Below are 13,453 nucleotides of genomic sequence, written 5' to 3'. Positions count from 1 at the left end.
AGTGCCCAGGAGGGCCATTGCAAGTAACACTCTGGCTATGACGGGGAGAAAAACTGCCCTCTTTTGTTGAGAGGCTGTAGTAGGAAAGGGTTTTTTTCGAGCTGAGTATGTCTGCTGTCCTTCAGAAAAGGAGAGCAGAGTGAGTTGTGGGGCCAAGGTTGTGGAGACACAGGGCATATGGATAGAGTTGTCAATGTTTTTATGGAGGGTACCATTGCACCAGTAGAAGATGCCATCCAAAATGTGTGGGTAAGGCAGTAAATGTGTTTGGTTGCAAATATGTGAGTGATTAAGGAAGGATGCATAGCAGAGAGGGAAGATATCAGTAGAGTATAGCGGGACACCAGGAATCGAAAATGGATCTTGTGTTCTAGCTTGTGAATCCGGCGTGGGTGGCCTTTGACTTAGTTCTGTTGGTAAAGAAGGGAGAGGGACTGCAACTAAACAGGGTTGCTCCATGTTGGCACAAAGGAAGCAGTCTGTAGAAGGGATACAAGAGGCGTTTAGAAGATGAAGGCCTTGACCAAGGAAGGAAAACTAAGTGAGGCGGGTGGGGGCTAAGTTAAGCTGTGAGTGGAGGACCTGCTCCTCCTGTGAAATTTGTGTAACAATTTGGTTGAAAGGCTGCTGAGAGTTTACTTGTGTTTCCCCAGAAATGATGATGGTTTGGATGGAGTAATTGTCAAAGTTGTTACGATAAATGACTCCAGATTGGGCTGGAAGAGTCTGTTATATGGAATACTTTTACCCCACCGAGTTCCCCATCTCTATATACAAACATGAAGGGGAGCTTGATGGTGGGCTTCGCCCACTTACATCCTGTAGCCAGTTTATAATGCAAGACCTCCGTGGACAACCATAACTTTGGGGCCACTCATTTTGCATTTTTGATTATTTTGTTGATGTTTGAAGCAAACAAGAAAATGATATTTTTCTTTGGTGGTTAGAGTGAAAGGAATTTGGACCTCTGAGGCATTTAAGGAACATATTTTTTGGTCCCACAATGTTAGTGTAGGTCTGGCCATTGTGTTTATGTATAGTTTTTTGAATGGTAAATAGGTAATGCAGAGACAGAGGTGAAGGTTTGGAAAAGATGCGGAAGAATATGGAGGAGAAAATTAAAAGTGAAAGAATCATTCTTTTTGGAGTGGGTGGGGGAGCAGGATAATGACAAAGCTGCAGTTTAAGAGGCTGGAGGTAAAACAGGGTTTGGGGGGCTCCTTTTGGGAGAAATCTGTTGCCGGGTGGGTGGCCAGTTTGAGTCTGGAGATGTGAATCAAAGGAATCAATTTTCCAGGGGCCTCTTGAAGCTTGGCTGCTGAGGGTGTACACAGCAAAACCTGGAGGGGGCCTATCCACTTTGGTGTGTGTGTGTGTGTGTGTGTGTGTGTGTGTGTGTGTGTGTGTTCCAAATCCTGAGGGGGAGAAAAATATACCCAAGAACCGGGTAATAATGGGAATGAAAGGGGATGTCTATCTGGATCTGGAAGGAGGTAATCCTGATGTTTCCAGACTTCTTGTCTAATGAAAGAAAGCAGTGGGTGTATTAAGTTTTTTGGTAAGGGCCCCATATCTGGAAAGAGGCCAGGCAGAAGGGCTGGGCGCCCGGACATGACTTCAAAGGGGGAAAGGAGAGATGGCTTTTTTTTTTTTTTTGGAAGAATTCTGAATCTAAATTGGGCTAGAGGAAGCAACTTGGTCCAATCTAGGTGAAGTTTTAAACAGTTTTGTTAGAACTTCCTTTATGGACCTGTTGGTTCTTCCGATCTTCCCTGAAGACTTAGGGTGATAGGGGATATGAAAATGCCAGGGAATATTTGGGGCAGATGTTAGATGCTGTGTGACATGTGAGATGAATTCAGGCCCATTGTCAGATTGAAAGGATGTAGGTAACCCAAACCTTGGTATAATCTCAGACGTGAGGATGGAAGCGACAGTACTGGCTCTCTTGTTGGAGGTTGGGAAAGCCTCCACCCACCCAGAGAAAGTGTCAACCAGGACCAATAAGTATCTTATTTTGCAAACAGTAGCATGTTGGTAAAGTTAAGCTGCCAGTCTGAGGCCAGAAGGTGTCCCCAAGCTTGGTGGGAGGGAAATGTGCCAGGTTTAAATGGTGTATTTGGGTTACTGCATTAGCAGGCCATGCGAGTAGAGGTGAATTGGTGTAGGTGTTGTATGTTTTCCAGGGTTAAGGTTAGGAAGGACTTTGTAAAAGTAGTTAATGTCTGAGGGTTGGGATGGATGATGGATTGTAAGTATGTAAGGACTGAAATGATCGAGAGCATTTCTGACTCTGTCTGGGGACCAGGGAAGACTAGGGCCAGAAGAGAGGAAGCAGATTAGGGAAGGGCTGCATTTTTGGCTACCTTGTCCACTTTGGTGTTTCCCTGTGATGGGCAGTGTGAAATGCCTGTTTAGGAAGAAAAGAAGCTTTAAGGAGTCTGTGGTTCCATTTTGATTTAGTGACTGGTGAGCCCTTAGTGGTCAGAAGTCCCCGTTCTTTCCATATTGCCAAGTGGGATAATAGAATATGATAAACATATTTGGAGGCTGTATATAAAGAGAAGAAGTGGTCGGCTGCCAGTTCAAAGGCATGAGCTACTGTGAAAAGTTCTACCTGCTGGTTGGTTATGGTGGATGGGAGAGCTGTGCCTCTGTTCTGATAGGGAGACAATAGCATAGCCAGCAAAACGTTGCCCATCCTTGACAAAGGAGGAGCCATTGGTAAACCACAAGAGCAAAGAATTAGGAAGGGGTCCCTCATGGATATGTGACGGGTGTGGAATAATAGCCTCCAGAATCTCCACGCAATCATGAGAAGGGGGGTCTGCAGAGATGGGGAGCAGGGTGGCCAGGTGTAGGGCAGAACAGGGCCGAAAGGATATAGAAGGGTCGTGAAGAAAAGATACCAAGAGAGGAAGTATATGGCAAGGGGAAAGGGTCTGAAGGGCTTTATATGTAAGTCCCTTAAGTGATGTGGTGATGCGATAGAGATATGTGCACCAAAATTTAATTTTTTTGACTCTTGTACGAGTACATAAGCTACCGTGAGGGCTTGAAGGCTGGGTGCCCAGCCTCAAACAGTTGGGTCAAGCTGTTTAGAAAGATATGTAACAGGGGCAAAGATGGAAGCCTTGAACTGTCCCAGGACTCCTAGTGCCAGGCCTGGATTTTCATGGACATACATTGTGAATGGTTGTTGCAAGTTGGGAATATGCAAAGCTGCGGCTTGGGTTAACACCTGTTGTAAGGTTTTGAAGGATGTGTGTATGTCATCAGAGGGACCACGTGTAGGCCCCTTTGAAACCTCATTTAGGGGTTTTGCTAAGAGAGAAAAATTAGAGATGTATGCATGAAAATATTCAGCCAGTCCCAAAAAGGAGAGACTTTTATCTTTGGTTTTGAGGCATGGAAGGGATTCAATAAGGGCTTTGGGGTCTAATGTGATGGCCTTTGATTGATGGGAATTTTGGACTCCCAAATAGAGTACCTGGCTTTGAATTAGCTGCATTTTTTTTTTTTTTTGGTGGTACTGGGGTTCCTGGAAGCCCTTCTACCTCAGGGCTACGCTCCTAGACCTATTTTTATACTTTTTTATTTGGAAACAGGGTCTCTTAAGCCAGCGCGGCTGGCTTCGAACCTGTGTGATCTTCCTGTCTCCGCCTCCCAAGCGCAGGGATTACAAGGGTGCACCACCACGCCCGGCTAGCTGTACCTTTTGAGGAGACACCCTGTATCCCCAGGAGGCAAGGAAGTTTAGGAGAGTATAACTATCCAATTGTAACACCTGGAGAGAGGGGCTGCATAGAAGGAGATCATCCATATATTAAAGGAGAGTGGTAGATGAAAACTTTAGGTCTTGAAGGTTTTTTGTTACAGTCTGGCCAAAGATGTGTGGACTGTCTCTAAATTTCTGAGGAAGGACAGTCCAAGTTAGCTGTTGGGACTTCTGGGTGTCTGGATTTGTCCACGTAAAGGCAAACAGGTCTTGAAAGCCTGGGTCTATGGAAATCATTAAAAAAAAAAGGCATCCTTGAGGTCAGTGATGGAAAAGTGAGTGGCTATTGAGGGTATGAGGGAGAGAATAATATAGGGATTGGGAACCAGGGTTTGACCGCCACATTGATAAGACGGAGGTCTTGGACTAACCGGAAGGATCCATTGGACTTCTTTACGGCAAGTATTGGCGTATTATATGGAGAATGGGCAGGTCTAAGCCTTTATGGAGGAAGTCTGAAATGAGAGGCTGGAGGCCCCTCAGGCTAGTGGTTGGAAGGGATATTGAGGCTTATTAGGAAAGCTATAGGGATCACTCAAGTGGATCTAGATAGGAGAGCAATGTGCTAGAGATGGAGTGTCCCAGACCTCTGGAGTGACCAGATGTTTGGGGATTGGGGATGTTGGATTGCCCCCCCTTGTTGTTTATTTTCTGAAAGTGTGAGGAGGAGAATAGTTTTTGAAGAGAGAGTAGGAGAGGAGGGGCCAGGGTGCTGGACAACCAAGTCCCAAAGTTTAGCCAAGATGTTCCTCCCAAGTAAGGAAATGGGACAGTGGAACAATATCAAAAATTGATGTGCAGATAAATGGCGGTGCAGGTGGCAAGATAAAATGGGTGTCTTGCGGGGGTGAGAGATTTTTCCATCTATTCCTTGTATGGTGGATGAAGAGGGAGTGGTGGATCCCCAGATTCCTTTAAGACAGAAAATGTGGCACTGGTATCTAACAAAAACTCAATAGGACAGCCATTCACTTGTAGACCTGGAGCTCCTGTAGAATGATATTGATGGCCAAAGTAGAAGACCCTGGGCCCTGTCAATCCTCCACCACGAGGCCCAGCAAAGGCGTCAATGACCCGCCTCCCCTTCAGAAGGTGGAACAATCAGCTGTCCCATGTTCGTGATGAGACTATTCTGGGCACAGCTGTAAGGGCAGCAGATAATATGGGCATTCCGACGCCCAGTGTCCCTTTGAGTTGCACCTGGGACACAATCGGGATGGGAGCATTGGGTTTGGGCATGTCCTAGCCCAATGACCCTCCATAGCACACTTGAAACAGGGTCTTGGGGAGCCCTTTGATCCACTCCTCTAAGTGGGTAGCCTGTTCCAGAGATCTCCTGACAGGATCCTGGAATTTTGTAAAGCTAGGCAAGCATTTGATATCCAGCATGTTCTACCTTTTTGTATCGCTGGAATTTGCGGCGCTCAGTATCCTCATCCCTATTATGAAAAGCTTTAAACGTAGTTGCCATAATCTCAGTCTGGGGGGTTTGGGGACCCTTCTAACTTTTTTAATTTTGCCCTTATATCAGGGTAACACTAGGAAGAAAAAATAAGTCATGAGAACCTGCCATCCACCTGGGGATTCCGGGTCAAGGTTAGTATGTTGTTGAAGAGCCTTTGTAAGTTGACTGAGAAATTTGGAGGGAGTTTCCTCCTTTTTTTTTTTTTTTTTACTGTTTCGTGCATTTTTTTTTTCAAAATTTACTGCTTTTTGAGTAGCCTTTTTTAAACCTGCCAAGATACAGGAGGCAAAATGGTCTCTCCGGGTCAGGTTTCCCGGGGCATTGTAATCCCAGTTGGGGTCCTTCTCAGGGACAGCATTGGGGCCAACTGGCTGATTAGGATATGTCTGTGTATTTCATCTGCATGTGCCCTAGCCTGCTCCCAGACTTGCCTTCTTTCCTCAGGAAGGAGAGTGTTGTCAAGGATCATCTAGATGTCATGGAAAGTAAGATTTTAAGTTTGTAGGACCCACTGAAGCTCCCAGACACAGAATGTAGAATCTGTAGTATATGAGCCCAAATGTTTTTCAAGTAGGGATTGGTCTGCCATTGAGAAAGGAACATGTACACAAACAATCCCCTCAGCCCCGGCAACCTCCCAGAGAGGGGCCATAGTTTGGGGTGGTGGTTGTGTTGGGTGTAAAGTACGAGAGTGGGTGGCCTGTAGGCTGAAAGGAGGGGAAGGTTGTGGGGCAGAGGCCATATTGGACTAGGACAGCTGTCAGTAAGAGGGTGTTCGTTTGCAGGGTCGAAGTCGGAAAAGGAACAGGAAGGTGGGGGGGGTGTTGATTGAGAGGCCAGAAGGACAGTCTTGGGGGAACAGGATACACAGAGGGTGGGATTAGAGCATAGAAAGGAAAAGACCTGGACATAGGGAATCTCTGCCCATTTTTTTTATCGCTCACAGAAGTTATATAGGTCCCTGAGGAGAGTGGGATCAAGAGACCCATACTCAGGACTTGTTTTGGTGATCTAAGAGATAGGTAGGCCAGTCCTGAGTACAAAATTTAACAAGTTGTTTGGGTTTTATATCAGGAATAAGGCTGAGGGTGTTTAAATTGTTAAGGAGGAGAGTCGACCGGTAGGGAATAAGTGTCCATGGAGGTGTCTGCCCAGGACAGGATATGGCAGGTCCTGACCCAGAGAGCCAATAATCACCAAGGTCTAGCAAGCAGGTTGGTCCCAGTGGACCAGAGGTCCCAATGGACCGGAAGACAATGGGTCACCAAGTACTTGGATATGTAGGTCCCAGTGGACCAGCAGAAATGGAAGACCCAAATCCAGAGTGTCCTCCACACCCGCAACTGATATAGAGAACAGAATAAGGAGTTTAACCTGTAAATGACTGTATGCAACCATCAATTTGCTCCCTCTGGACTAACCTATGGGGTGGAGGAGCCTTAAAAAGTCTCAGTAAAGACCGGGATCAAGACTCCATGAGGGCCACCACAGTCATGAAGATCTGAGTGGGGTGCGTTCCTCCTGTTCACGTCAATGCTTGGGGAAGCCGGACAATCAGTGGACACCACCCGGCGAGAGACCCATCAGGTTTAGGAGCCTTTGGGATTGAGGGAGACTCACAAAATTGCCAATGGTGGATGCGAGGCAGGCGATCAAAATAATGGGTGAAGGCTGTGGCATCTCAGTGAGTACTGCCCTCCTGCTCGGAGTGGGGTCCCACTGAGTCACGGCACCAATGAAGAGCAAAAAATATGACAGAAACAACCATACAGCCAAGAGATTTATTCAGGCAGCATTGTCAAAAGGAGAAGCAGTCAGAGAGAGCATGGCTGTGCCTGAGGTTATGTACAGTTTTGGGCTAAGTTGGAGAGTTGTCATTGGCCAACCAGGCTGGAAGTTACACCTCATTGGAGGGCCTAATAGACCTTTAAATTTATTGGTTAACAGAAATGGCACACGGGCAGTCTAAGCAATTTCCAGGAAACTTAAACTAAGTCCAGGAAACCAAAACTGAGCATGGGGTGGGGCAGGGCTGGAGCTTTGGCCTAGGGCTGAAGCTTATTCAGGGAGCTGGTCTGACCCATCTATCAGAACCCTAGGGCATTGTACTTCTGAGCTACACACCTACCCAGCCCTATTTTTTAGTATTTTTATTTTTTGAAACAGGGTCTCACTGAGTTGAGGCTGTCTGCAAGCCATGATCCTCTGGTCTCTGCCTCCTGAACGCTGGGATTAAAACGTGAGCATGCGCCATCATGCCTGGCCAGGAATTTTTTATATATTCAGGATTTCAGTTTTTTAGACTATATCTATAAATATCCTTAGATTATATAATCTAAAGATATATATGTATGTATGTGTGTGTGTGTGTGTGTGTGTGTGTGTGTGTGTGTGTGTGTATTGAATATCTGCTAACAAGCTGTGGCTTCTGTTTGCTGTATAGATGTTATATTAGTTAGCTCTTGCTTCATCATGCATACATAACTTATAAGCTTAAAACAACAAACATTTATTATCTCATGGTTGCTTTTGGGTTTAGAATGCAGGGGTGGCTTACCTGAGTTTCTGTGGCTCAAAATCTCTGATGAAGTCAAGCTGTCAGCTGGGGCTGCAATCTCATCTGGAGGCCTGACTGGGCAGTGTTCCTCGGAGTTCTGTTACATATAGGGTATTTGACTAAGGACCTCATATCCCTCTGAATGTTGGCTAGGGTGAACTCAGTTTCTTGCTCCATGGAACTTTGCCTGGATTAGCTCAGAACATGATAGGTGGCTTCTCTCAAAGTGAACAAAAGAGAGGGAGAAACAAAGGTAGACATAAGGAAGATAGAAGCCTCAGTCTCCTTGAGGGCTAATCTTCATGTATAGGCATCTCATCACCTTGACCTTATCCTGTTTGTTAAAAGTAGGTTATGAGTTCCAGCTTGCTCAGGGGAACAATTACACAGGGATATGAAGGTAGGAATTCCTTAGGAGTCATCTTAGAGGATGCTTGCTACAGATTCATTGGAAGTTTAATGAAGTTTAATTTGTCAGTCTTCCTTTAAATTTTTGTGTTTCTTCAAGAAAGGCTTCCCTATTCTGGGTGTCATGACTACTTCAAGTTTAAAACTTTTTCATTATAAATCCTTAGTATATTTATTTATTTATTTTGTTATTTTTATTTATTTATTTTTATTTATTTAGGTGATGCTGGGGGTAGAGCCCAGACCTATTTTATACTTTATTTGGAAACAGAGTCTCACTAAGTTCCTGGCCTCACTAAGTAGCTAAGGCTGGCTTCAAACCTGTGTGATCCTCCTGTCTCAGCCTCCCAAGCGCTGGGATTACAGGCGTGTGCCACCATGCCCAGCTAAATCCTTAGTATATTTAGAATTTGACTAGTACAGTAGCCACATGTAACTATGAAAGTTAAAAGTAAACTTAACATAAAATTGAAAACTCAGTTTCTCAGTCACACTAGCCATATTTCAAATGCTTAAAGGTACATGTGGTTCATGGCTGCCATATTGGATAACCCTAATACAGAACATTATTTTTTTCATCTCAGAAAGTTCTGTTGGCAACACTGATCTAGAATAGTCATTGTCAACCAGTGGTGATTTTTGTCCCCTACTTGGTAATGCCTGCAAAAATGTTCCATTTTTACAATGTGGAATGAGGTGTTCTACTGGCATCTGGTGGATATAAACCACTAAATATCCCATAATGCACAGGGCTGACTGACATCCCTCCACCCAGCAAAGATTCATAAGTCCTAGATATCAGTATTTCTAACCATGAGCCACTCTGCTTTAGAATGTATTTTGATGTGGGTTGTGAGATTGGGAGCTTGCTCTTTTTTCTCTGACTAGCTGGTGAACCACATACCATTTCCTGTGTGTACACAATCCATTTCCTTCTGATTGGTGGTGAGCATTAAGCAAAAGATGTTTTCCCCTTAAGCTATGGAGAAGATCTTATTGCTTTGCATATTAAGATATGAATTTTTTAATTGGCTCTCATTGTCTTACAGATTCTTAGGCTTTGGGTATAGACAGCCTCATTATTCCAGTGTATCATGGCTTCAGCCTCAAGGTAAGTGTGCAGTTTGTTGAAATGTTTTGTGGAACTGTTTACTCCTCTTTGTTTTTGAAAGTCCAAGTCAGTGACAATTTTAGCCCTTAGTCCTGCTTGCCTTGCTAAACAGTTGGTGTGATGAAAGCAGGAAGAGGGAAAAGACAGAGAATGGAAAGAGATGAGGCAGATGGGGGAGTGCATATGGTATAAAGTGGAAATGTGGCTCTCAATATAAAACATGGCTTAACTTCTTTCATCTTTCAAGATACAGACACAAGATGTATCTTGACACCCTTGAGGCTGTCTCAATTTTCAGCCAGTGTTCCCATGACCAGAAAGAACAGCAGAAGATATTTAGGGGATTGGGGGTGATCAGAAGTTCAGGCAGTACTGGTTGAGTCCTTGGCCTGGTAGGTCTGGGCTCACCCCTGTGAACTGAGTGAAATTGGGTTAGGAAAAACATAAAGTTGACTCCTGTCCCCTAAGAACTGTTTCCAGTGCAAAGCCCACAGGAAGGCTTTTGGTGTCCTCTTCCTTTAGGCTGGTTGTCCTCGCTTACAAAGAGCTCAGAGGGGGAAAACTTCATCTCCTGGAGGTCAGCATAGGCATGGCAGAGTCAGTATCTGGGAAGTGATATTGGGATGAATCTCTGCGGCATCATGAAGTCCAGAGTTCATGGGCAGGTCTGCATGAAAATAGGCTCCATGGTAAATATTCTTTCCTCTGGGATGGAGGATCCTCACTGTGGGACCTGGAGAGACACACATGGCAGCAGCGGGTATCTGTGCCCAACTTCCCCTGAGTGATGTTTTTACAGCCTAGATGTGCCTTCTCACTGTCCTGTTTCATGTTCCCCACCCTGAGTTTCCTTTGACTACTGAAGTCTTGTGGGGCCTGGTTTCCAATACCTTTGCTCTACTTTCCTGTTCTTGTTTCACCTTCAGCTGTAGGGACTTGTGCCTGTGGCTTTCTGTTTCTGCCTGGGACATCCTGTTTCCAGCTCTCTGCAGGGCTAACTCCTCCCTCTTCCTTCAGGCTTTCTGCCTTGTGAACCTTCTTTCACTATCTTATTTATAATAAACTCATAGTCTTGGTCCCTTATCCAGAAAGACACTAATCTCTACCTGCATAGCTGTTTGTTCATCTGTTATATGTCTCTTCAAGTTAGAAATGAATACTGTGCAGGTTGCAAGTAGAGTTTTTCTACTGAACAGCTTCTGAACAGGGCCTCTCACTGTTGTTCACTAAATACAAGTATCTCTCACCATTCATTTGGTACCTGTGTCAAGAGGATGAGAGTTTGAATGGCAAGGGTTTCCATGTTTTTAAAATCTATCTGGATTCTGATGTAGTAAGAATGCAATAAGATACCAGCAAGGGAGTGATCAGAAAATCTGAGTCTATTCAATTCCTTAATTTGGGTGATGGGAGTTTAGGGAAAGTTGGAAATTTGGGAAAAGAGAAAGGGAAGAGATAAGTAGGACACGCATGATAGCAGCACTGCTGGGGCCACTGAGCCCAAGAGGACAGCAATGGGTATCACTCCAGCCAGCCAGCACTTCCCACTGGAGTAAACCACTATTTGAGGTGAAGACAGAAATACCTGGCTTCATCATTTAAGGGGATCCTGTACTTGGAACACTTTAAGAGGGAAAAGAATAATGTAATGGCTCTTTAGAATGCCTATCATCATTATAAAAATTTCACTTAAAAGTGTAACCTGTATTTATCTGAAAAATTCACCATTCTTTTGCTGTGCCTGGTGGGCCCAGATCTAATGAGGCTAGTTTGCTTTCCAGTATGAGTGTCCTCCTCTTTCCTGATAATGTTTAGGCTGTCCAGAACAGCCTCCGCCTGACTCTGTTTTCTATCATTGCAGAGCTGTAACTGCTGGGAGAGGTGCCCGCTCAAAGGTAAAGTCTGCTAAGCTACTTGAAGTCCTGAATGCTCTGGAGGAGGAAGAATGCTCTGGCAACAACAGGGAGGAGATTTTCATTGCGCCACCTGACAATGCTGCAGGGGACTTCACTGATGAGGACTCTGGTGATGAAGATGGCCGGCGAGGTGCTCAACTGCCTGGCAGCATGCTGCATGCCTCAGTTGTGTCTGAGGATTCTGGCACTGGGGAGGATAATGATGATCTGGAGCTGCAGCCAGCCAAGAAGAGGCAGAAGACAGCAATGGAACCTCAACGTGTTTGGACCAAAAGAGATATTCGACCAGACTTTGGCAGTTGGACAGCATCCGATCCTCATATAGAGGATCTCAAAAGCCAGGAACTGAGTCCTGTAGGCCTCTTTGAGTTGTTTTTTGATGAAGGAACAACTGATTTTATTGTTAATGAAACCAATCGTTATGCTTGGCAGAAAAATGTCAACTTGGGTCTCACAGCCCAAGAATTGAAGTGTGTTTTAGGCATTTTTATTTTAAGTGGGTATATCTCCTACCCAAGGAGAAGGATGTTTTGGGAAACCTCTCCTGACTCACATCATCATCTTGTGGCTGATGCAATTAGAAGGGACAGATTTGAACTGATCTTTTCATACCTTCATTTTGCAGATAACAGTGAACTGGATGAAAGTGATAGGTTTGCCAAGGTCAGGCCTCTTATCATCCGGATGAACTGCAATTTCCAGAAGCATGCACCCTTGGAAGAGTTCTATAGCTTTGGTGAGTCTATGTGTGAGTACTTTGGGCACCGGCAAGCCAAGCAGCTGCATTCAGGGAAACCAGTGCACCTGGGCTACAAGATCTGGTGTGGGACAACTAGCCGAGGCTACTTGGTGTGGTTTGAACCCTCACAGGGCACAGTATTCACCAAGCCAGACAGGGGCTTAGATCTAGGAGGCAGTATGGTAATAAAATTTGTTGATGCACTTCAGGAGCGTGGCTCCCTGCCATACCACATATTTTTTGACAAGTTTTTTGCAAGCATCAAATTGATGTCCATTTTGAGGAAAAAAGGGGTGAAGGCCACAGGAACTGTTCGTGAGTACAGAATTGAGCGGTGTCCCCTCAAAGATCCCAAAGAACTGAGAAAAATGAAAAGGGGTTCATTTGATTACAAAGTTGACGAGAGTGAGGAGATCATTGTGTGCCGCTGGCATGATAGTAGTGTGGTCAACATCTGTTCCAATGCTGTGGGCATAGAGCCAGTGAGGTTGACTAGCCGTCACTCAGGAGCAGCCAAGACACGAACTCAGGTCCACCAGCCCTCACTGGTGAAGCTGTATCAGGAAAAGGTGGGAGGCGTTGGCCGTATGGACCAGAATATTGCCAAGTACAAAGTGAAGATCCGAGGAAAGAAGTGGTACTGGAGTTTCATTGGCTATGTCATTGATGCTGCCCTCAACAATGCATGGCAGCTCCATCGGATCTGCTGCCAAGATTCTCAGGTGGACCTCCTTGCCTTCCGGAGGTACATCGCCTGTGTGTATCTAGAGAGTAATGCTGACACGTCCTCACAAGGGAGACGAAGTAGGCGTCTGGAAACTGAGAGCCGCTTTGATATGATCGGGCACTGGATTATCCACCAGGAAAAGAGGACCCGATGTGCCCTCTGCCACTCACAGACCAACACCCGATGTGAGAAGTGCCAGAAGGGCGTCCACGCCAAGTGTTTCAGGGAGTACCACATCCGGTGATGTGGCAAGGGGTACTTATTTTGGTTTATAATGTGGTGCTTACATTATAACAGTTGGAGTATTGCTATTGAAAACATCTAAATTATTGAGGATTTGATTCTGTACTTTCTCCCTACCCCCATTATAATTATCTTTAATTGTATGTTTATTATGTCTGCATGTAATATAAATTAGTGTTTATGTTATTAATTTTAAATGCTTTAAGTTTGTATTTTATAAAACTGTTACTTTATTTAAACTTATTCAAATAAAATCTGCTTTGGGGTATATTTGAGTTCTAATAAGGATGGTCAAAGAGAAACTTGTATGAACAGTAAAAAGACTTTACCATAGAATGCCATGGTTTTAAGATATAGGTAATAGTATACAAATATAATGGTAATATAGTGAAAGATTTCTTAATCATATTTACCTCACATTAGTTCAAGGCTATCCAGGGATAATTTGCCTTTTATTTATTAAGAGAAGTAGTGTTTGTAGAGTTCAGATTTTCTTGATAAAAATATTT

General features: G+C 44.6%; 1 protein-coding gene across 1 annotated transcript; it reads left to right on the top strand.

Annotated features, from left to right (window-relative positions):
- Positions 1–700: 700 nt before the first annotated feature.
- Positions 701–12,945, top strand: PGBD2 (piggyBac transposable element derived 2; the record flags this gene model as incomplete). The annotated part of the gene is made up of 3 exons (XM_080712109.1): positions 701–797; positions 9,842–9,896; positions 11,181–12,945. 3 exons carry the CDS (start codon positions 701–703, stop codon positions 12,943–12,945), a joined length of 1,917 nt encoding a protein of 638 aa, XP_080568235.1.
- Between the last annotated feature and the right edge of the window lie 508 nt (positions 12,946–13,453).

This window comes from Muscardinus avellanarius (genome assembly GCF_963383645.1).
Source record: "Muscardinus avellanarius genome assembly, chromosome: 1".
In the NCBI taxonomy this organism is placed as follows: Eukaryota; Metazoa; Chordata; class Mammalia; order Rodentia; family Gliridae; genus Muscardinus; species Muscardinus avellanarius.
The sequence above is the reverse complement of the archived record's forward strand: the minus strand, read 5'-3'. Positions and strand labels throughout refer to the sequence as shown.